At 41.6% G+C, this 24,412-nt stretch overlaps 1 protein-coding gene and 1 long non-coding RNA gene across 2 annotated transcripts in view; one reads left to right on the top strand and one right to left on the bottom strand.

The window, feature by feature from the left end:
• Positions 1-4,966: 4,966 nt before the first annotated feature.
• WDFY2 (WD repeat and FYVE domain containing 2) overlaps positions 4,967-24,412 on the bottom strand; it is a 172,868-nt gene continuing 153,422 nt past the window's right edge. Inside the window, exons 8-12 of the mRNA XM_019752158.3 lie at positions 18,739-18,844; positions 14,453-14,554; positions 13,512-13,642; positions 11,515-11,623; positions 4,967-10,441 (exon numbers count right to left, since the gene is read on the bottom strand). Coding sequence (XP_019607717.1) covers positions 10,412-10,441; positions 11,515-11,623; positions 13,512-13,642; positions 14,453-14,554; positions 18,739-18,844 — 478 coding nt within the window. The 3' untranslated portion in view covers positions 4,967-10,411. The remainder of the gene's footprint in view (positions 10,442-11,514; positions 11,624-13,511; positions 13,643-14,452; positions 14,555-18,738; positions 18,845-24,412) is intronic.
• LOC141571060 (uncharacterized) lies at positions 19,588-23,616 on the top strand. Its single transcript, XR_012495563.2, has 3 exons — positions 19,588-19,994; positions 22,143-22,239; positions 22,723-23,616. It is a non-coding gene; the product is annotated as an uncharacterized LOC141571060 (long non-coding RNA).

The raw sequence follows: 24,412 nt of genomic DNA, 5'->3' as shown, positions 1-24,412 counted from the left end.
ACACCCACAGAAAAAGATGCATGTTGGTGCTCTGTAGCCTCCTAGGAGACCTGGCTGGAGACCCGGCACAGATTCGCATCTGATGCATGCAGCTGAGGGTTTGCAGTCTCCTGTTGTAATTGCAAAGGGGCACCATAAGAGACTCAGGCTGGGGATGTCGGGAGAGTGTGGCTTCTCAGTTCTTCTCTTCCTAATGGAGACATGCTCGGCGCTGCCTGATCAGCATGAGCTCCATCAGGCAGGCGGCAGCTAGCCACCAGCCTCCTACACTCCCAAGTACCTCTCACCCTGACAGCCCCACATCAACCTGTCTGCTTACAGAATTTGTGTTGGGGAGGCCACTGCCTGGCTTACATCTGCGTCAAGGTGCAGTTTGCCACCTGTTGTCTACATGCCACAGAGCAACTACTGGGCATCTCAGGCGTGGACATCGAGGCTGAGGGAGGGCTGGGCAGGGGCCTGAGCACGGGGACACTTGTCCTCTGAGTGGCACCACGTAAGATTTCAAATTTTATCTTTCTTTGAAATTAAAAAAAATTTCAATTACACTTGACATTCATTAGTATATTAGTTTCAGGTGCACAATAATATAGTGCTTAGACATTTATATAACTTATGAAATGATCCCCCCAATAAGTCTAGTACCCACCTGGTATCATACATAGTTTTTACAATATTATTGACTGTATTCCCTATACTATACTTTATATCTGTGGCTATTTTGTAACGACCAATTTGTACTTAACCCCTTCCTCCTTTTCACCCATCTCCCCAAACCCCCTCTCATCTGACAACCTTGTTCCCTGTATCTATGAGTTTGTTTCTGCTTTGTTTATTCATTTGTTTTTTTTAACATTCCACATATAAGTGAGATAATATGGTATTTGTCTTTCTCTGTCTGACTTATTTCACTTAGCATAATACCCTCTAGGTCCACCTATGCTGTTACAAATGGTAAGATTTCATTCTGTTTATGGCCAAGTAATACTTCATTGTATCTGTGTATCTCCTCTTGTTTATCCAGTTGTCTGTTGGTGGACATTTAAGTTGCTTCCATTTCTTGGCTATTGTAAATAATGCTGCAATGGAGATAGGCGTGCATATATTTTTTTGAATTAGTGTTTTGGATTTCTTTGGATACATACCCAGAAGTGGGATTGCTGGGTCATATGATAGTTCCATTTTTAATTTTTTTGAGGAATCTCCATACTGTTTCCCACAGTTGCTACACCAATGTGCAATCCCATCAATAGTGCCTGAAGTTTCCCTTTTCTCCATGTCCTCACCAACATTTGTTTGTTGATTTTTTCATGATAACCATTCTGATGGGTGTGAGGTGGTATTTCATTGTGGTTTTTATTTGCATTTCTCTGATGATCAGTGACATTGAGCATCCTTTCATATGTCTATTGGCCATCTGTATGTCCTCTTTGGAGAAATGTCTATTTATGTCTTCTGCCTAATTTTTAATTGGATTCTTTCTTTTTTTTTTTTGGTGTTGCACTGTATGAGTTCTTTATGTTATTTGGTCTCCATGTGTTTGTGTGTTTTTCAGTTTTTCTTATAATTGGTTTCTAGTTTCATTGTCTTTGGAGAAGGTGCTTGATATGATTTCAGTCTTCTTAAGTTTACTTAGAGTTGTTTTGTGGCCTAACATGTGGTTTGTCTTGGAAGATGTTCCATGTGCACTTGAAAAGAATTTATATTTTGCTGCTTAGGGGTGAAATGCTCTAAAAATATCAACGAAATCCATCCAATCTAATGTGTCATTTGTGGCTGCTGTTTCTGTCATGCAGGGACTCATGCAGGGTCTCTGGTCCCGCTCCCCACATAAGAACGCAGGATATGGTGAGGCCAAAAAGGAACACCCACAGATCCATAGATAGGGGAGTCATACCACTATATTCTTGCTGGCAGCCGGGCGAGACACACGCAGTAGAATCCACATGATCCGCAGTCTGCCATTCACTTCTTCTGCCTGCCAACCAACCAACCAATCAACACAGCCTGGCAGTTACCAACTGGCTAACCGGTTACAGCCAACGGCCAACCAAGCACAGTCGATGGTCATTCACTACCTGAGCCAGCACCTCCCCATGCAAGGCCGAGCCTGGCAACTGCTCAATGGGACTCTGTCCCCACAGTTTCCCTGTTGATTTTCTGTCCAGAAGATATATTTCTTGATGTCAATGGGATGCTAAAGTCCTCTACTGTGACTGTATTACTGTTAATCTCTCCCTTTATGTCCATCAATATTTGTTTTATATATTTAGGTGCTCCTGTGTTGGGTGCATAAATGTTTACAAGGATTATATCCTCTTGTTGGATTTATCCCTTTATCATTATGAAATGTACTTCTTTGTCTCTTATTATAGCCTTTGTTTTAAAGTCATTAAACACACTGCTTACCTACTCCACCATCTTGACCGGAAGTCCAAATATTTTCTTTTTGCTCATCAGTACTTCCTAATTTTTCCACAGTTAACAATTATAGCTTCCATAAAAGGAAAAAAAAAGTTTCTATTTGATTTAAAAAACGAGAGCCTTAGGTTAGATGATCCTTTGTGTCTCTAAAATCCTGTAATCTCATTGTGGCTCTCAAATGATTTCTCTGGTTTCTTTTCTTTCTTTGGTTTCACAAGAGAATGATTTCATTTCCCAAAGTCCTCACTGTAGAGACGCTATGTTCCCTGAGGTCTGGGATGTAGCCTGCAGCCATCTCTGGGCCACTTGTGGTGAGGGGCAGGCTGAGGGATGGGGGGTGCTGGAGCCTGGGGAGGTGACCCTAGGTGAGGAGCCTCTGTGTAGCCTGGGGTGAGATGTGCAGAGTGAACCCGAGTCAGAGGAGCTTGCCAGAGGAAGTATAGTTCTTTCCCTTCTTACTCTACTCCTCCAGAAAAAGAAGAAAACATTTCAGCAGTCCAAGAAACCATCAGCTAGGATCCTCAGAAAGGTCAGAAACATTTGAGAGAGATGGCTAACCAGAAGGTGGGAGTCTAAGTGTCTAATTCCCTCTCGGCGTCTTTGGAAAGAGCCCATTTCTTAGGCTAGAAGGAGGTGGGGTGAGGGGGCCCTGCAGGTGATTTTGTTCTCGGGATGGACTGGTCTGGGTGCCCATGCCCAGGTGCCTGGTGGGCACGGGACCCAACACACTCTCAGGATCTGGTGAGCAGCCCTTTCCACCCAGGCCCCAGGACAGCACCTCAGGGGCTTTGTAACAGGATCTCTGGAATCTGAACAGTTTGGATAAATGCTATTTTAAAGTAGGAAGAGAGCAGTTTATGACCTCATTTCTTATTATGACACTAAAAAGAAAGCAACCACACAAAATCTCTTCTGCTGAGATTGTTGTCCTAATCAACCTGTGTCCCCTAGCCTTCCTTCTCGCAGCTGTGAGGCTGTCCATGCTGAGGTGCCACGCCAGGCTCAAGGACAGGCTGACTGACCTGGGGCCCCACAGCAGACACAGAGGCCAGTCCAGGCCACCGCAGTTTTCACATCTTTGTTCCCCCACCCCCCTCATTGTTAGATGGGAAATCAGTTCCCATACCCTTGCCTCTTGTTAGAACACTCTCCTCACAGGCTGAAGAAGAGGAACTAATTGAAATCCTGCCTCAAGATTTAAACAGGCCCGGCCAGACCCATCGTGGGGCCAGAATCGCCTTGGAAAACTCGAGGGTGCGGAGCAGGGGTAATGACCAGACTCCGCTTCCACTTCGTTCGAAAGACGCCCCTGTAGCAACGAGGAACCTACAATGAGCCGGAACTTTTAAAATAAATGACTAGGGCTGAGAACAATTTAAACTTCATCTTCCACAGCAGGTCCTTTTCCTGTGTTAAGTGTCTCATTTATGTGAGAATGTGGTTTTCTTTAAATTTCTGCATTTAAAATTCCCCACATTGTCAGCCTGAGGGGAGCAGGAGTGGGAGGAAGAACGGATACACTGTGCCTGCCTGTGCACCAGCAGAGGGCGCTACACAGCCCTGCGTCCCCAGGAGCCAAGTGTAACCAAGGGACAGTGCCTGTTTACGTAAACAAATTACGTGGGGCCTAGTTTACATTTGCTTAGGATTAGAAGTTGCTTCAATAATGCACCTGTCATTTTGGTGCTCCAGTTGGATAAAACCCTAAATGACACCATTTTACCTCCTAGTGACTCCAGGGAAAGTTGTAACAAATCAGTGAACAGATTTATGTCTACATACATCCTTGGTGTTCAAGGCAGCATAAACAGAACTCATCACCCACGGTGGAGGAAAACCCAGGTGGGCACAGCTCGGCCAGTTCCACAGTGCGGTTCCTCAGCGGTGCTCAAATCCAGGCTCTCAACCAAGCACCCCAAGGGAGGGCTTTTTCTGGGTGCACCGGACTGGAAGGCCAGCGAGCATCAGCTCTATTTGTCTGCAGCTCTCCTTTGCTGCAGGAGGAAGCGGGGGCCTCTGGGGTGCTGGGCGTGGGTGAGGCTGTGTTGGCAGAGGTGGGCTGTGAGGGAGGGGTGCCACCGGGGGCAGGGGACTTGGTGTGAAGTGCCACCCAGCAACCGCACCCACTGGCTGTTCGCCATTATGCAGGCCACTGATTCCTTCCCACCTATTTTCTTAACCATAAAATGGGCCTCATGAGTTTTCAGAGAGGCTTTTCCTGGCTGTATTTGCCCTGAAGCCCTCTTTCTTCTCATTTGGATAGTTTATCAACCACAGTTAAAGAAGACTTATGTGAAACGTAAACAGATAAAATAAGAAGGACTACACGCCACAGCCCATTTGCTGTGCTTAGAGTCTGGGGTGAATGGTGGCTCACCTTTGTCACCAGACTGCTGCTTTCCTTGGGATCCCGATAGCCAGGTACAGGAGTGGCCCGGAGACTTACCCCCCACCCCCAGAGTTAGCACCAAAGTAGGGTTGTTGGAGTATATGTGGTCACGTGTTACAGCTGGACAACAACAATGGGACCACAGCTGCAGGATGTTTTCCACAGAGATTTATTTTAAACCATGAAGGTAACTTTGCATTGAGCCTCGTACATTGGTAATGGCTACATGTAGTTAGTAGGAAGGAAGCACAGTGGGAAAGTGAGCAGAGTTTAAAACATTCACAACATTCAGCAGCATTTGAATGGAGAACTGGAAACAGACATTTTAACACTGTAGGAAATTCTTGCTCCGTCCCACCCCATCACATTCAGGAAGTCAGTGTCAAGACTGTTTGGTCTGGTTGGTGGAATCAGTGACAGAGAACCACATCTAAGAAATCTATTCCAGCTTCGCACTTATTACATTCTCAGCTGACCCTTAGGAGAATCTCACTTCAAAAAGAAAGAAAGAATATCCACAAAGCAACATGCCCTCAGCAGCCAGTGTCCGCTGTGGCCACAGATAGGTATCTAGAGCAGAAGCATCCATGTCCGCTATGGATACAGCGGTAGGTAGGCACGATATGGGGCTGGCACCTTCCTTGTTGTCCAGTTAATAACAGTCTTTTTATTTTTCATAGAGTTTCTTTTGCAAAACGACAGTACATTGAAAACAAGTCATTTAAAAAGCAAGGCAAATGGCATAAAACAAATATATATGAGAGTACAGTAGTTACCAGTGACACAAGTATTCCGATTCACACCTCATATTGGTGTATGCTACTGACATAAGGCTGCCATCCGTTGAAATGAAAAAAGTGTATATAAGTGAAATACTTTTTTCAAGCTATTTTCCCTTTTTGTGTTATAGTTCACTCTCTTGTGCTTCCCAGAGAATCAAGAAAAAATGGGGGATGGGGAGAATCATGAATATCAAGGGCAGATTCTAATTTTAAACTTTTAAATCAACCTGCAATTCCCTGACACTTTCTCTCCCAAAAAAGTCAGCTACATTTTTGGCTCACAAAGGTGAGCATTTTAAGGTATCTGTTTTTAATGAGATGGTACTACGATTAACTTCCACTTTCATCTTTTTCAAACCTCTTAGGCTCTAGATAGAAAAATGCTGAAGGCAGTTTTCTTGATACGACAGAAGACAAAGATGCTGTGATATGCTCTCATTTATCTGAGTGAAGTCAGCCACGTGTGGGTCGGCCACTGGTAACGGTTTAGGCAGGACCAATAATAACATTCATGGAATCATAGGATCGTGGGATTGAAAGGGATCCTAAGAATGATCGTTGACTTCAACCCTTACTCCAAGCTTTAATCTCCTTCCCACATCACTGACAACGGGCTGCCCATGGTCAGTTCAAACATTCCCTGGCATGGGAACCAAAGGAGGGATACCATGCCAATTTTGGACAGATCTAATTTGCAGACATTCCTTTGGTGTGCTAGGCCTCAACAGGCTTCTCAGTGGTAAGGATAATGTTTGAAGACAAAATTAAAAACTGAAACCCCTCAGTTGGCAAGTATATAGTTCTTGGTTATAAAATTGAGCTAAAGTTTAAACATGAATGTGAATGTTCCTGAATTAAGCTATGGACACATGTTACTTGGGTACTGAAAGAAAAAGGCAAACAGATGGAACTGCAGGAACTAGAAAGTGCCACGGCCCGTGCTGGGAGTCTGGGTGCCCCTGCCTCGGCACAGCTAGGCCTCTGAGGCAGTGGCTGCCTGAGCCCTTCTTACTGTCACTGAATTTAGAAAAATGTTCCCTTCCACTCTTCCACTGGGAGAGTGCCGCTGTGATGAGGATTTATCACATTTACCACACTGTACTGAAATGACCCATTACTTGCAAGAATGATTTAAGGCCCAGAGGGAAATGAAGGGCAGCAGCTGCCTGCTTATGCACCGGAAGGCTTGGCACTGCATATTAGTGTAATGCCAGTTGTCTAGAACAATCTCCTCCTGCCATAGGTCAAGGTGTTTCCTCTTTCAAAGGGGAGCAGCTTAGCCTGGCCTGCCTGTGTAATTGGAATTAGTATGTCAGTTCTTCTAGGCCAAGGCCAAGTCCATACATGCACGGTCTCTAGCTCCAGTGAGGGGCTGTGCATCCAGAAAAGTTCAAAAATTAGTTACCATGGGTGATTTTAAGATAACAATTCGAGGCATTTCCAAAGAAAAAGAAACTTTGATACTAGCCTTGACTGCAGGAAAACTTGACTCTAGAACTGAAGAGCCTTCAAACAGGGTAAAATGCCTCTTCAGTGCCCCTGGATTTCCACTTAAATATGGCCGCTGGGGTGGTCTGCGGGGCAGACTGTAGGAAGGAGTTTACACTGATGAAGACCTGCAATAACTGCCGCACTGCCTGGTGCCCCCTCATAACCACAGGGCAGGGGCCAAAAGAAGTGTGACATTTGCCTATGATAAGAGGAACAAACCTGCTTTCTGAGGCTCCCTGTTTCGAGGTGCTAGAAGTCACTCCTCCCTCTCATGCCATTACCAAGTAATGTTCAAAAACAATTGTTCCTTGAACATTTTTCTTGTAGATTTTTTAATTTATACCTCAGCTGTTCTAACTGCCTGGTAGGACTAAAGTGTTTTGTGCTTGGAACATTCTAGATCTCTGACGATCCCTTCCAGTTTTGCAATTTTATGATTCTTTGAATAATTCAAACAATCAAATAAGAAATACATAATGGTTGATGGACCTCATATAAAAAGACACACAACTCCAAGGACTTAATGTAAAACCACTTTGGCTACTGTGGAGACGTCCCTAGGCAGTTAAAGGTTCCAGTAACATAATTTCTTTGGAGAAACCGAGATCACGTGAATGATCTTATCCTACCAAAGAAAGAACAACTATGTGTGTGATATGTGCAGTTTTGCCACTTTCCCAACATAGCCAAGTTAGGCATTACTTGCCAGAACTTCTGTATATTGAAGTAACAGAGCAAAAATATATGTAAAGTGCAAATCCATTAGAGTAAAACAAGAACCATGAATAAGAACTAACCTAGACAGAAGAAAAGTCCAGTGCTGGTGCCAGCTTTCACTCCTAGTGAATGAAGCCTCCATTTCCATATAAAATGCTTGGAAGACACCCAACACCAGCACATCTCTCTCTCTGAATTATAAAAATGGTGGAGGCACTCAATGTAAAACTCAAGAATTCACAGTATTATAAACACACACAGTTGGTTTGCTCAAGCACCCACACAGATGAGAAAATGGGCAGAGCAGTAGACACCTTGACATATCTGTGGTTTTTGATTGTGACTCTCATCACCAATGAGGTGTCAAGTGGTTTTAATCTCTGAGTGGTCCTGTGGGCTGGGGTACGGCCATGCTGGGAGGGAGATGACTAGTGAAGTGCAGGGTCACAGACAGAATGACACATGTGATCCAACAGGGACAATCAGCTTCCCACACGAGGTGTGAGTTCATCTAGACTTAACTCAGGTCCACGCCAGGCTTACGGGGTGCCTGATCTACTGCCTCCCTAACACTGCGTCTCCTGCTCTGTAGAGAGGCCACGCTCCAAAGTTCAGGAAGAGCAAACAGAGCGATCCATTTCTAGCATCCATTTCCGACATAGTTCTCTATTATGTACAACTTAGTAATGGCTGCAGGTTCTAGTAATAAACTGTAAAACAGACATCTGAATATTTTAAATGTAATTCCCTTTTTATAGCTCTCTCATAGAGCAATCATGCAGAACAGAGTCAGATTAATTGTAACAGCTTGATGGCAAGCAAGGGTGGTGTGGAAGGGGGCGTGAAGTGACAACGGTAATCACTTCCCTGTATGTACGCCCGTGCATACACCCTTAGCGTAGGGTCACGTGGGCTGATCTGGTCTGATGTCTCAGGTGGTGGCTGTCACGTGCACAGCGGATTGCGGAACGCCTGGTCCTGCTTCCCGGTGCGGCAGCAGCAGAGCCCTCTCTAGGAAGCATGCTTGGTCAGTGTCAGGGGTGGGACCCAAGTATGGCTGGTAGTACCTTCCCGGTTAGAAAGAAAAGTAATGATCATGATGGAAAAATTTGCTGTCTCGGAAAAGGGAAAATAATCTGTCAAATCAGAAGTGAACAGGACACTGTGGAGGTAGGACTTGGATAAGGATGGGCAAGTAACTGGCCTGTTTACCTGCAAGACTTGATTTAACCTGGTGATCCCCAAGAGACTCAGTGATCCCCAGAGCTCTGGACAGGTGAGGGCTGACTGAGGTGGGACACGTAAAGTGCTTAGAACGGGCGGGCACATAGCGCATGCTTGCCCACTCATTTAAATTCTATTTTTATAGGTGAAAATAAGATTTTTAAAAAGGACTTCAATATCCTGAGTTGAGTCACTACACACAAGAATATTTCACTGTATCAAGTTTGATTGGATTCCCTTCAAGTTGATTTTCTAAAGCCCTGTTTTTTTACATTCCTAATAGGACACAGCATGAGCTAAAGGATTCAGTACCTTTCATGTCTCAGATCACACAGTTTTAGTATGAAAGTGTGCAGAGTGTTCTAGTTTTTAAAGGGGAAAAAATACAATGGTGAGGAACAGAATAGGATACAATCTCACATTAATGAACATGTTCAAGGTCAGAGGTGATGTCACACGGAAAAACACATCTTAAAAGACACTTTTTGTGAAGAACATAGGGGTTTTGTGTTTGTTTTTAATATCATGAATGAGGGAGAGCCGTGTCAATAAAACTAAAACATAAAAGGCTCAGAAGGCTCCAACTAAAGTAGAAATAATCCAGGCACTGGTAGTTGAAGCTCTGAGTTACAATAATTTACTTCCATAATGACAATGGTTGGGAACAGCTTTCTCATAGCATTTTTTAATGTGGGAAAGACAGAGAAAAGCTGAGAAAGCTGAGACAGAGACACAAGGTCATTTCTATTCAGCAAGAACATGAACAAGTTAGGCATTACAAACAGGTCATTCTTCAGGTGATTCAAGAGGTCAGTTGGTAAATCCACATGGAGGTTTTCCAAATCGCTCAACCTAAGAGGATTTCTGTGAAAGCATAGACACTGCAAATGCACAGTGTAAATACATACACTTTGGTGATCGGCAGATGGTAAGGGTACACAGATACACAGACAAGAAAAAGATGCTGACCTCATGATCCGTGCCCAAGTGAAGAAAAGATGGAAACTGCTTTAATAATGACCAAAAATACCCTGAACAGACACTTCCCTCATTTCTCCGACACACAAAGCAACAACTAAAATGAAGTGTTGAAAAACATAAAAATGAAACACCGCACAGAGTTTTCAGTATACTCAAAACAATGTAGCACAGCCAGACTGTATAAACCATTTGTTAAAAAAATAGCTTCTTTTTATATTCTATGAACAAGTCGAAAGAGTCCCCTCCAAGTGTCCTCTCCCTAGCTCACCACTGTGTACAGGCGCTGCGCCCGCGTGGCTGGGCTCTTCAGCTCCTCTCTCCTCACACGTCTGCTTACAGCTCCAGCAGGATCTGGATGAGAACCGTTTCTTGAGTAAATACTATCTGATGCCGGGGAGTGTCATCAAGACACTACTGGGGTCATATCCCACAACTGTAAAAAGCAATGAACGAAAATTGTATTGAGGATAAACAGTCCTTAGCATGGAATTGAAGTGAATTTAATTTAACAAGCAACTAAATACTATGCTAACATGATTTTGAAATCTGTAAAATAGTATTTTTCCACCAAAAAGTATAATATAAACCTCAGAAACATGACAATGGCAGCTGGAAATGTTAATCCATCTAACGGAGAATAAGTGAAGGCAGATCATTCAGTTAAGTGGGAAGGGAACTAACCTATTATATTAGGCACCAAATGGGTACCAGGGATGTGCTGTATCCTTTCCATATCTTATTTAATCTTCCAAACAGTTCTATAAGGTGTCTCGTTTTCAAAAATAAAGGAACCAAGGCTCCCAGAGTTTAAACTGGCTCCAAGTCACAGAGGTCTGGTAGCTTCCGAAGGGGGTTATTTTAACCACCTTATCCTGCCGCTGCCTCTAAGAACGGCCCAGAACGGCCCAGGAAAAGCAGAGCTGGGTGTGCTGGGCGAGTCTGGGCCGCGCCTCTGTGTTTTTCAGGGAACGATGCAGGTGTGGCCCTCTGTCCTGGACCTGCGCCGTGGCACTGAATCGTGAAGTCTACCAGTCCTTAGAGAGGCCCTGGAGGAATGCTTTCGGATTAATTGCTCTCAATGGGAACAGATCTTGTTTATTACTTGTTGGCTTATTCAAGTCCTACCTTTCATTCAGTACTCAGCTCAAATCCCTCCTCCTTCAGGAAGCCACCTCCGGCACCGTCTCCCCCCACCCCCCCACCCCGGCCCAGGGGACTCTTAAAGTCCTCGTCTGTATTACTCTTTTGGCCACTGCTCATGCGCCCTATTATTAACTGTCTTTTTAAGAATATGTCCCCAGTAAACTAGCTGTTCTTTGGCAGGCAAGAGCTGTGTCTTATCTTGGTGTGTACAGCCAGTGCCTGGCATGGGGCCTTGTATGTAACAGGTTCTCAAAGATGCTCACTGCCAAGGGTAACCCGAGCAGACTGCACGTGGCCTTGGCGTTCCTGTGTATCCACGTAGGGCCAGAGGTGGAAAGCTCCTAAAATAAGCTGGCTTCCTACCTTAATAACCTTGTCAGTTCCTGAGGTCAGTAACCATCCTCTGGTTGCATCGAAATGCATGTGCACAATGTTATGTTTACTGTCATGGAAAGTCGCCGTGGGCGCGCGTCTGGAAGAAGCAAAGAAAATTCCAAGAGTGAAAAGCCGTGACATATGAACAAAAGAGATCCAGGGTGATGCTAAGCTCTAATTTTCAGCCAAAGGGCTAAAACTGCTTCAATGGTAGAAATGCTGCTCAGATCGACCTTTATTCCCTGGTGACCTGGTATGATTTTATTTTATTTTTTTACAAGGTGAAAGGATTGTTATATTCCTCAAAATGGGAAAGAGATGATGAAATTTTCAAGTCTCTTAAAGATTATTTGTTGCTCTGGTAGAGTCTATGAAAATCTCTGTGTTTTTGACAAAGTCAAAAACAAAATGAAACAAAACCCACAGTACTTTTGCCAAGTTTGCTCTTAGAAGGACTCTGGTAAAACAGTCTATCTTTGCCTACTTAATTAAAAAAAAAAAAGCTTGTTAAAATGTCTACGATACTACTATCATTCTAACTGAAGGGCTATATGCTTTCTCCTCTTTTTACACATACAGTGGCAGACTTACTTTTTCTATAGTATGCTAACACTTTAACACAAACTTCATTACCTGTTTTGTATTTTTGAATCTATGCTTTTTTTTTTTTTTTTTTTTTTTTTTTAGGAGGAGGCCTGTCAACTGCTCAGGTGCTCTAGAGGCAATGCAAATGCTTCCACAAAAGAGGCAGAAGAAACAGTAACGTCGGAAAGGGCACAGAGACATGGTGAAGGAGACACCTGTTCTCTAATCGTGTTTCCAGGGTTCCCACTCCTCTGCAGTGGGCTCTCTGAAGAGAGTTGTTTTCTTCTTTTTATCTCTAGCTATATCTGGGGAGTAGACTTCAGCATAACAAAAATGATCCCTATGAAATATTTAGAATGAAAGATTTAGGTTTAATTTGCAGTCATGTAGACCCTCTGGGTCTGTGTCTTTATAAAATGAAGAATCAAAGTAGAATATCTCTAAGATCATGTGCAGCTCTCTAACTTAATTTCTCTCATATTAATTTCAGCATGTATGATGAATGGGAATAATGAACAGGAATGCTTACTTATGCATCTTAATTTATATTTGATATGGATAAATAACAATGAAAAACACATAAATTAGGGTTATCTGTAAGAGAATGCTTTGTTATACTAATTTGCCAAGAATCTCCTTTAAATGCTAATTTACTCGGGTGCATTGTAAATATTTCTATTTACATGCAGCTTTTAAGGCTCCCATCTAATACTTAAATGATGAGGTGCTAGAGGTATGTGGGGGTGGGAGAATCAGGCAGCTGGTTCCCTATGAAACCCTGCTGGAATTCACTACAAGGGAAACTTGTTGCAGAGCACTGTTCACATCTGAGGCAGTTTTCTATCAACTGACAGTAAAGAGACATCACAGGTGTGTCCCTCCCGCCGAGCACACAGGCGCAGTAACCAAAGGTCCTGGGTTTCTGGGCTACATCGCCCAGCGAGACTGAGCAGCTGGGCAACTGGTAGTATTTGCCTCTTCGGTAAAGTGGACTAGCTCTTCCTGGACAACGAAACCTCTGGAACCTGGAGGCTCATTCGGCTCCTGTACAGATACCAGCTTGGGCTAGAAAGTGAACCCTGGGCTCCTGAACTCCTGGGCACTTCTCAAGGAAGTGAGCAGACAGAAGGCTCTGCTTGAAGAACATCTGTTCACAGTGCACACACCCCTAGGATTCAGAAGAGCACAGAGATGCATGCTTTGTGCAGACTTTCTCCTCTCCTATCACACGAGAGAACACAACCTCTTGGTGGAAAGCAGGGCTTTGCCCACTTGCCATGGTCTGTGTTCTAAACCAGCAGGAACTAGGGCACCAGTAGTCACAACTGTAGTGCTGGGTGCAGCTCTCAGATCACATTCTCTCCTTAACCCGGACAACTTTGCAGACTGCTGGAACTTACTCTTCATCTGTGATGGCCTCGTGGCAGCTGTCACAGACCCTCACTTCAAACTCGAAGCCCATCAGAGGGATGGAGGAGCGCTTGGAGCTGCACTTGCCGCAGACGGCCTTCCCGCACTTGCGGCAGTGGTGCTGGAGAGAGAGCAGATACTCGTTAAGGCTGCTGCAGCGCAGTGTCTCCAGGTAGGCTCAGGCGTGATCACCTGCATGCAGGTGAGGATGCTAAACAAGAGTACCCCAGAAAACGGGAAGGAACACACCAGGTATGTTGTCTTTTGGACTCTGTTTATTCAGAATGAGGACTGTTGGGAAACACATCTGATTGTGCCACCTTCCCGCTGCCCCCTCCCACATTCTCAGTCCTTTCCAGTTATCATTGCTAGGAGGTAACCAGTGGTCAGGTTATCTTCAAGTTGCCTGTACTGAGGAAGTGCCATCTCCAAAGATTATGCTGCCTGATGAAGGAGAACATGAATGAACCCTGATTCAACTGTTTAAACTCTGGCCATGAAATCAACATCTGGTTTTCTTGGGGAGGACCAGACTCAACCATGGAATCAGATGGAAAATGCTGTATGAGAAGTAGCTCTAAATAACTAAAATTAAGACAAAGGAGGGCAAGTGAAATTATTACAAAGAAATAAATACCACGTCTATAATTTCATGGTTTGGTACCAATAGGAGCTAAGCATGACCCCTCTAATTTTAAGGTATATTTCAATAGATGCCACTAGAATTCTAAAGTCATATCCCTTAACTTAGTGGGAACGAGTCACTACAAAAACTGAATCCAGTAGGAATGAGCTACAGAGATAAAATGAATAAATTAACGTGCAGTCACAAAGCGACTCCATGATAATAATTTACCCCATTTCTTCTAAGATCACAAGGTAAACGTATTTCCCCAGGATTACATTTTGATGAAGCAGCCATATCACCCACCTGTCTTAGGCCAATTTTCTTACTGTCCCACATTTGCTTGAAGTTCCAGAAGAAAGGCTGATCACACTTTTGGCAGGAATCACTGTCCAACCATTCAGGGGTCTTGTCAAATAAAGCACACAGCAAGTCACAGTGAGAAGCAGTGAGGACAATGGAACCATTGACATTGATGAAAGTTACAGAATCAGGATATGTTTGCAAAAAACACAAGTGTGATTCCTCAATCATTTAAAAAGTATTTACGGAAGGCCCTGGGGACGTAGTGGTGAATAAAAAGCATCTCATGGAGAATCATCACGGAAGGTTAAACATGAACATGTTATTAATAATTATTTAAGTACGTGTAAGTGCCAAGACCTGGGAAAGAGGAGCACAGGGTGCTATGAGAGTGCTATGACGTAGGCTGGAGTTCAGGGGTGTTCAGGGACAGCCAGGGCCATATCAGCAGAATTCTGACAGACATGTTGAGGATTTAGGACTTTATCTTTTATTCTCTGATCATATGCAATTATAGTTGTTCTGATTGTGTACAATTATATCTAACTGCACATTACATACACACAGCTGTCTGCGTTGGAGGGGCAGGACCTGACCACAGTGGGTACTCAGAGAAGCCACTTGTCCACTATGAACTTGTGGCAGGACCCAGTGGGGTTTGAAACTCCGCTCCTGGGTTACACAATATTCTGACTTTGTTCGCTATTTCCCAACCGCATCACGAGTACTCTAAACTATGCCAATCATGTTTACAAGATGTGTTAAGCTTAAAGCTATTCTTTAGCACATCGTTAGACTACACATATAGTGACTCTGCAATGGTTTCTGAGTTCCGTATTCAACTCTGTAAATTCATCACCTGGTAGAGGAACCTTGAAAAATAAACACAATCCCAGCGTTTTCCAAAAGTGAATTCCAGGGAACTCCAATTTGATTTTTACTATAAAAGAGGCCTGAGATCAAACAAGTTGGAGAAATGTGGGCAACAGTAGTCTGATCCCTCTAAGATTCGCTATGGACAGCAGCACAGTAAAGGCCCGGAGGAAGGCCTTCCTCTGTTGATGTCATCCTTTTCTGAGGAATACCTCTTACGGAACAGTTAGCCTATTCTCCTACCTTCAGGCGGAAAGGAGCCTAAAGCTATACGTTTTCTCAAAAAGAAAAGCAAACAGGTGACATTTTAAGAGCTCTAATTCTTAGTCTGTTTTATTAAAGCTGAAGGAAAGAAGTAAGCCTTGATTTGCTTTATAATTTTCATGTCCCAAATAGTTTAAAGACAGATTTAATAAAATAATATACAGTTTTTAGCTAAAGACAGTATTTTACTCCTAAAACTTGAACACACACACACCCCACTACATCTTTCACCAGGAAGCATGCAGGTTTAGGACATATACCAAACGCATCATAGTGGGTTTCTATGAGGAAGGAATTGGGAGTAAGGGTCAGGAAAGAGGAAAACATAAATCACCATGTGGTGTATAGTGTGATTCCACTTCCCCCCTCCCCAAAACATCTTCTATATGTGTATGTGTAGAGAAAAATGTAAGGAAGGATACTTTGGCAGCTTGCTAAGGGTGATATTTCTGGGTGGTGATATAATGAGTAACTGACATTCTATTTGTTAAGGAGCGCTATAACTTTTCTACAAAGAACATTTATTACATATACTTTGAAAAAATGATAAAGTTTTTGAAAAAATTGATTTCAGTAACAAGTATAAATACATACCAGGGGTGCCAAAAAATCTTAAAAAAACAACAACATAAATTATTTAAAAAAAATGTATACACATGACTTGTATTCATTTTTTGTTATTGGTATATACTGAGTATTACAATTTCAATAGTTTTTTCCTTTCATAAAATGTGTCTACACTTTTTTTGGCACCCTCTGTATATAACCTATGGATGTCAACCACTCGGTCTTCCACTATTCCGCTATCAGCTCCCCCCCAAACCCCTGCCGCCCCCCCACCCCCAGCCAGCCTTTCCTGCCTGCGGGCTTCTCCGCGCATGCGCACTAATGCTCCATGTATGACGCTCATGTTCACCTGGTCTTCACTCTTGGGGATTCTTGTCCTGCTCAGAGCACCTCAGGCCCCATCAATCTTTCAGCACTGTCTTTCCACAAACACGGCTTTGAGAACACTAGCTGACAATGGTAACGTCCCTTCCTAAATACTCAGCGCTAATGCTTTAGTTTACATCGACTGCAACTGATTCCTTCTATCATTTAATCGTTTTCTTAAGTTTCCTCCCACATGTCTTTTTCTTCCAGAGTCTATCAGCGCTTGGGGGCAGGGACTGCTTCACCACACGTCTCAGACCTCCCGAGGTGAGCACTGCATGGCACTTACCATAACCAGGAGAAGCTCCACAGATACATCTCAGGGGATTTATGTTTCTATGACACTTGCCAAAAATAGATGGACCCATTTCCACAGCTCATTTGGAGCTCTGAATCACTCAACAAAATTTAAAATAATCAACAAGGACAGAGTGCTCATATATCTGCATGTTAAAAGGCATCATTAAAGCAAGATGGCTCAAAGGACTGCTCACCAACCACCTGGTTTCCTCTGGAAACCACATTATCCTCCTGTGGGCCTCTGTCCATCAAGGGTGGAGGCTCTGAGCTGCGGGGGTTCAAAATGGGTCACCCCTCACTCTAACATGCACCTCTGTGCTATGCGGATTATTTTGAGCTAAAGGCTATTGAGACCCTGCAGGCTCATGAGAAACTTTTACCTGTCCCTGAAAGAATTTAAATTAGGGGCCTTGTCCATAAGAGTTATCACCAGAAATAAGTTTTTATGACCCATCTGTAGGGAAGGGCAAACTTCTAATTATTGAACATCTGCTCTTATCATCCTGCAATGACTTTCCTTCCCTCTGAAGTCCCAAGGCAATCCTTAGCTCTGAATGTCCTTATTACCTCATTTTCCCTTTCTGTCTTTGAACCCCTCATATAGGTGGGGTTCCCATACATACGTATGTAATTAAGTGTCATTTTCTCTTGTTAATGTCTCTCATGTCTATCTGAATGTTAGACCAGCTGAAAGAACCTTGAGGATAAAGGAAAATTTCTTCCTCCCCCACAGCGCACTGAAGGGCAAGAGCCCAGTGATCGTCTCCCTCCCATGTCAGGTCAGTTAGGCTTGGGAAGCGGGTGTGACTGTCTGGCACCTCAAGTCGGCGGCCACGCAGAAGCACCGGTCATGCGGAAGCCTGGCTAGCACGGCTAGCATGCATTGTATCAATTTTCATGCCTTTATACTGGTAAGACCAAATGGTACTTTCAAAAGCAATACTCTATAATTTCCCACTTCCTAACAGTAATGATCATTTTAATTAGTTACTAATAGAACACCTATAGATTTATGGTTTGAGCAAATCAAGCTTTAATCTTCTTAAGCATTTAATTACTGGCATTTGAAAGGCATCACATTATGGATAATACTCTCTTCAAATGAGATTGGGTGAGGGTAGGGTAAGATTTTGGGAAATCACTTCTGTCTTTTCAAAATGTTGCTTTTCTGAAATTAGAAGAACATATACTGTCATAGGGAAAGTTTACCCAGGAAAATTCTAGGCAAATGAGAATATAGTTACCTTCAAACTACTTGTCAAAGGGTATAGTCAGAAAACGTATCAGTTGTTAAGATGCCCAAAGGTGAAAGAAAAAACTCATAGAGAAAGAATGTTATGATTAAACAATGATATATGCTTAAAAATGACAAAGTATATATTTTATCTGGAGAACTGTTTAAGACATGACTCATAAAGAGCAGAAAATAATTATTTCTAACATTTCTATTAATACCATATTAATGATTCTTATTCTATCAAATACCATTTCTCACACACTAGTCACCATTTCCTGCAATTACACAAAGCACATGCGTTTTCTGTTTTCATAGGGCACTTTATACCCAAGGGCTAATCACCTGAAAACAGAAGGTTTCTTTTTCTCACATGAAGTTTTGCTGTGAATGGTGCAACAAATTTAGAAGTCTAAACAGCTTAGTTTCGGTCTAAATTCTTATGAAATCTCTATTAAACGAACATTAAATGCCAATTCGTGAGGCATTAAAGAAAAAAAGGAAACTCCTTTTATACTTGATTTTTTTAGTCTCTGACATAACATGTCTTATTTTATGGTTTAATCGTAAAATAAATAAGAAATGAGCAGGAGGAGAGGCTGAGCCGTTTTCAGCACAGCCAGAACTGCAGAGCCCAAACTGGGAGCTATGGAGGGAGAGGTCCCCAGCCTGCTGTGACACCTACCTCCTGCCTCTCCACATCCATGTTCCAGACGACAATGCCACCATCACCGGCACAAGAGATGAGCTGCCGTGTGTGCTGTGCATATGAGAGAGCCTGGACTTTGTCACTGTGAAAGAAAGAAAGAGTTAGTGACAGTTCAGGAGAGCAAACGAAAGCCCTAAGGGAAGGAAGCCCAGCAGTCAAAGTGCACACTCACCGGTGAGCCCCAAGTACAGATCTTAGAAATCAGATGGGACTGCCAATGTGCCAATAAGGTTTCAAAGCCAAAATGCTCGTTTAAGATCCTGAGGCTCCGGGCAGAGGTAATCTTTGTCCATTACCAACACGTAAGGAAAAAAGCTGATTGTTGAATTGGTTGTAACATCTTACTGGTTCCTTCCCTAATTCATTAAACAAATCTATGACGTGTTTATGTTGTATTTGTTCAAAAGTCACGATTTTATCTTTTAAAAAAGGTATCCTTTAAGAGCTTTGGAGGTCATCCCTCAGAGCCAGGTGCACTGCGCTGCCTGAGCTGTGAGGCGCGTCGTGGGTGGTTTGGGCCAGGCACCTCATTTCTTGGCTCCCAGAGGGAATCCAAAGCAGCAGAAGACTTGATCTTTACTGACTCTATTTCTCTAGTTTTTATTCCCTCTTTACTGATTTTTGTTTTGTTTTTCTTTCTAATCCATGCACGGCTGACATGTTATTTCCCCTTGGAGGCAACCATGATGGAGAACTCAGTTTCGTCGTCTAACAAAAGATTACAGAGATCTATTTTCTGTTGGGTGAAAGAGAATAGGGAATCTGGTTTCTTGATTGTTTCTGTTTGAATATTTTTCTATTTTGAGCTCAAATCAATTAAGAATTCTGGGTTCACTGGGAAGGAGAGCAGCTCTTTGAAATCTGGACTGGTGATGTTTTATGTTTACTTCTGACCTGTGGCTAAAGCTGTAGAACTGAAGCTATTAAGCTCTGTGTATCTGTGTCTACAATTCAGAAAGCCCTTCACATCTTATAGTGTTTGGAACACTTTCCTATTTCTGAGGGTATCAATACATTAGATTATAGCACCTTTTAAATTGTAATAATTTGTTCTGTTTGGCTTTAAAGATAAACAAGTGCTTATAAAAACTGAATGTTCCTAAACTTCACAGAAAATAAGGAAATTGAACTTCTAAAGCTTTAAATTTACTAGACTTAAAAATAAAAATTATTTTACAGAAAATGCTATGGAACTCAAGAAAAGTTTAAGAATCCAAGTTCACAAAATTAAGGTAACTCTGACAAATGAGACTAGTATGATAAGTTTTAAAACACAACTATGTCTTTCTCTGATTTATCAAGTGTTAAGTATAATGCAAGTGTACATTTTATTTTACTTGAGTTGATTTCTCCTAAATTTATACAGGATAACAGGCCAAATAAACTAACATTATGCCTACATGTTTAAGATTATGAAAAATATAAATTTGTGTTCAACCAAATTGAACACAATAATTTTCTAATAAACTTTTTATATAAATAGCAATTATGTTTTACAGCATATTGATTTAGAGACAATTCCTAAGATCTTTATGTAACTTAAAGTGGACTAATATTAAATTGAGCTAATTGACAGAAATCATTGGACACCAACCTAGATAATTTCTAAGTAAGTTAGAATACTGAAACTTTGATTACAAAGCATATTAAGTTCACATATGTTTGCTTCTTATTTTCATATTCTATAAAGAGGCTATAACTTAGGTGAGTGATGTTAATGAATATGTTCATTTTTGCCACTTTAAGGGACATAAAAGTGATGTGTGTCACAGTAGAAATTTGTTATGTGTGTTCGTGAGCTTTGCTAGTCTGCTAAAACGCTTATATATGATAGATAGTCTCAATTATCCACATCCGTCCTCTTTCCAACTTTCTCTATGAAATATGAGTTAATTCTTATAATTAAAGTGGGTGGTTGAGACTATGCCAGGTTCAAATGAAAAAGAATTACAATTGTGTGGATGCACTTTATGAAAGAAAAAGAGAGCAGCTTTATCTTAAAGCAGTTGATGCTGAACTTTTTGGTCTTAGGACGTCCTGACACTCTTAAAACTTATTTGAGGAAATCAAAGATCTATGGTTCAAGTGAGTGATAACTATCAATATTTATTGTATTTGAAACCAAAGCTGAGAAATCTTAAAAATGTTGATTCATTTGAAAATAGCAATAATGAATCCACTCCATTTTCATGTAACATATATTTTATGGAAAAAAAAAACTTGTTCTCTTCCAAAATGAAACACTTTAATGACAAAAATGGCCTTGTTTAACATTTCTGTAAGTCTTTCCAGTGTCTGGCTTAACAGTAGAGGGCCAGATACGCGTCATCTCTTACTGCATCTGTTGTGATGTCACTCATCACGCAGCCTCTGGAAAACTCCACTGTATACTTTTGAGAGCATATGGATAAAAAACGCAATTCTAAAGTAAAGTATATATTTGTTCCAGAATATGAAAGAGAAAAAGGATGGACAGAGCTTGGAAAGTGAACTTTATTTGCTTTGGTTTGTAATACTTGAGGCTGGAAAAAAGTTGTAAAATACATTAAAGTTTTGGCAGAGTTCCCTCAGTTTTGATGGCTTGCTTCCTTGGTTTACTGATGAATACCTTTGACTACAATGCAAAGGATATTCTTTACCTTCTACAGAATCTGCCTAGCTAGCAGAGATTCTGTGTCTCTCCCAAATTATTTTCAGAGCTTTATGTTGACTTGATTAATGTCCTTGATTAATTAAAGAAAAAACAAGGGGGCTTCCACTTGTGAAAAGAGCTAAGTTCTTTAAGATTGTGTTACTTTCTCTACTTATTTTCAAATGTTTGATTGTTACTCTGATTATGTAGATAACCAAGTATTGGTTATCTTAAGCACCTAAAACTGTGACTATTCTTTTGGTTTTGCCTTCTTACACTAAGCCCTATTTTTTGAAAAAATTAATTTAAAATTTTAGAATATTTTTACACCTAAAACTATCTTTGAGATTTCCTGGAGAGGTCCTGAAAAATCATAAAGATTTGTTCCTTTGCCTTATAAAAAAGAGAGATGCTATAAATACCTGCATTTGTTTGCTGTTACTATTTTAAAAGTTGCATGGGAAGAGCTGTCAGATCAGAATAAATGCCCAGTCTTCCCTAGGTTAAGGCGGTACAGGTGAAATGCTATTACTGTAAGTATTTCTGAAATTGTGTATTTTATGGGAAGACCCTGTAGATTTTATGAATGCTCTCATTGCCTGTAATATGTTTTTACCTTCAGGGGAAATACTGATCAAAACTCTTAGGAAATACTTATGTAGGTTATCTCAATAGAGAATTTAAATCTCCATTCTGATAGTATTTGTCACAGTAAAAAAATTAACCATTACATCTCTATTATCTACAGATAACTTCTGTTATTTCTCTGATGCTTTCCTGAGGGCTCTGCTATAAGCTCTACAGGCCAATCTCAGAGTTTCATGGAAAAAGACTCTACACACCAGGTATTTTAAATACTGATATGCCAAAGAATAGACTTTTGAGCAAAGGACATTGAGCTAACATTGCTTAGACAATTTTTAATCTGTGCTAGTGGACTGAGTTAGGATTTCCTTGGATTTTTGGACTCTGCAGTCTGAATGCTTATGTCTTGGTGAATGTGGGCTGCTAAACCAAGAACCAGCAGAACAAGCATTAATTACACAGGACTGAATAAACTGAAGAGGGACATTTTACTGTGTTGTCTGGAATACTGTCGATATTTTAATGTTCTATTTTCTGGATATGTAAGAATGCCTTTACTCTTACTTTCTATGCTACCTCTAACCTACAATTTAGTAAACTCTGCTTTTATAAGCTAAATCAAAACATTTAAAAATGTTATCTAATTCTCACTGATCTCCCAGAATCCAAAAACTGTGACTGAGTTCCCTTATTTTTCATGGCAATATAGTTATTTCAAAGGTTTAATCGGAATCTATCTGCAGGACATAATTGGGCAACCAAGCCCTTACCAGCGTCACATTGGAGATGATGCTCACTGAACGCGACATGACGAGCCACTTGAAGAACTAATGGAGCCAATCCCTACAAAGCCCTCCCAGGAAAACTGGCCTGGTCCCTGGTTTTACAGGGTCCTGGCCTCACAGGTGGTAAGGAAGCTACCAGGACAGGAACCTAGCAAATGTTGGAAACCTTGAGGAATTCAACCAAGGTTATAAATACCACAGGTGAAATCTGGTGGAGTGTTTCTTGGGCTTGGTTTCCTAGCGTTGGGGTAGAAAAACCAATCCCAGATTCCTTATAAAAACTTCCAGGCAGAACTTAATTCTGTGTGCTTACTAGTTATTTCATACTATATGAGCGTTTATTTGCAAAGCAAACCAAGAAGGCCAACATGGTTCATTAACACTTACTGCATCAATGTAAATAATTAGGCCAAGCCTGATGAGACCAGCCCTTTTCTGTGATCAAGAATAATTTTTGAGACTATTATGATTACAGAAGAGGAAGGGGGAAGAATTGTCAGGTAGACCGTGAAAGGCTTTGAAATGGACAAAAAGAAATTACTAGGTGTCTTTACAATGGAATATTAGGTGTTCAATGAAATAGTAGCTCACGATTCTGGGTTATCTGGTTCTATAGGGGTCTGTGACTTTAGCTGAGCTTTTTTATAACTTAGTAAGTTATAGAAAACTGCTATTACTGCAAATGAAACTTGTCCAGTGAAGATGCAACTAATTCCATGTCCCGACCCTCCCAGGGAAGAAGCCAACTGTGACTCTACTTACAAATACATTTTCACATTCTCCGTTGCCTACATGTGTGTCTCATCTTTGGGTTTTCCTTGGAACTGGTTGTAACATCTTATATTTCCTGTATTAATTACTGACTAATAGAAAATCTTTGACATGTATTATTAAAAAACATCCATTGTTTTGTATCTGTCCTGGTTGTTATTTCATATATTTTAAAGTATGGCGTGCCACCATTCTGACATTTAGGCACAAGAAGGAAAATCTATCTAGTTGAACAGACTCATACCCTGTGATTTGAACTACATTTCATTTGTTAAGGCATCTTGATACACATCAATGATCTCGTAAAACCAAAATAAACTCCAGAAGGAACTGCACTGCCACTCATAGCTAACAGCAACATTCAGCAACAAATACATAATTTATGGGATTCCAGTACTGTTAATATTCCAACACAGAAGAGTGGAACACAATGATGAATGCTGGATTCCAAGCTTTGCACTAAAGCTGCTCCGGGACTTCTTGATTTAAGGTTTCAAAATACAACCACCCTGCAGTTAGAAACAAGGTGAGGGAGCCTCCCTAGGCTCACAGATTAAGGGTTATAAAGAATAAAAGATACCTTCTTCCTGCATTCATGTTTCATCTGACATCACTGCAGCATTCATACTAGAAAGCATTTCAAAACTAGCTATTATTTCATGTATAAGTGCTCTATGGACTGCAATGCAAATGATCGTCCAAGTGCACAAAAGCGCCACTTGTCACAATCACCAGAATCTGCCATCACAAAGACCCTACTTAGTGGGATGGCTTCATGTCCTTTCTCACCCTAGAGGTAATATATGTCTGATCAGACCCAGCTACATAATTGGGTGAGGGGGACGAGGGGGGCAATGCAATATAAAAATACAGGGCC

The sequence above is a fragment of the Rhinolophus sinicus genome, chromosome 16, assembly GCF_057876585.1.
Source record: "Rhinolophus sinicus isolate RSI-liver-muscle chromosome 16, RSI-T2T, whole genome shotgun sequence".
Classification (NCBI taxonomy): Eukaryota; Metazoa; Chordata; class Mammalia; order Chiroptera; family Rhinolophidae; genus Rhinolophus; species Rhinolophus sinicus.
The sequence above is the reverse complement of the archived record's forward strand: the minus strand, read 5'-3'. Positions and strand labels throughout refer to the sequence as shown.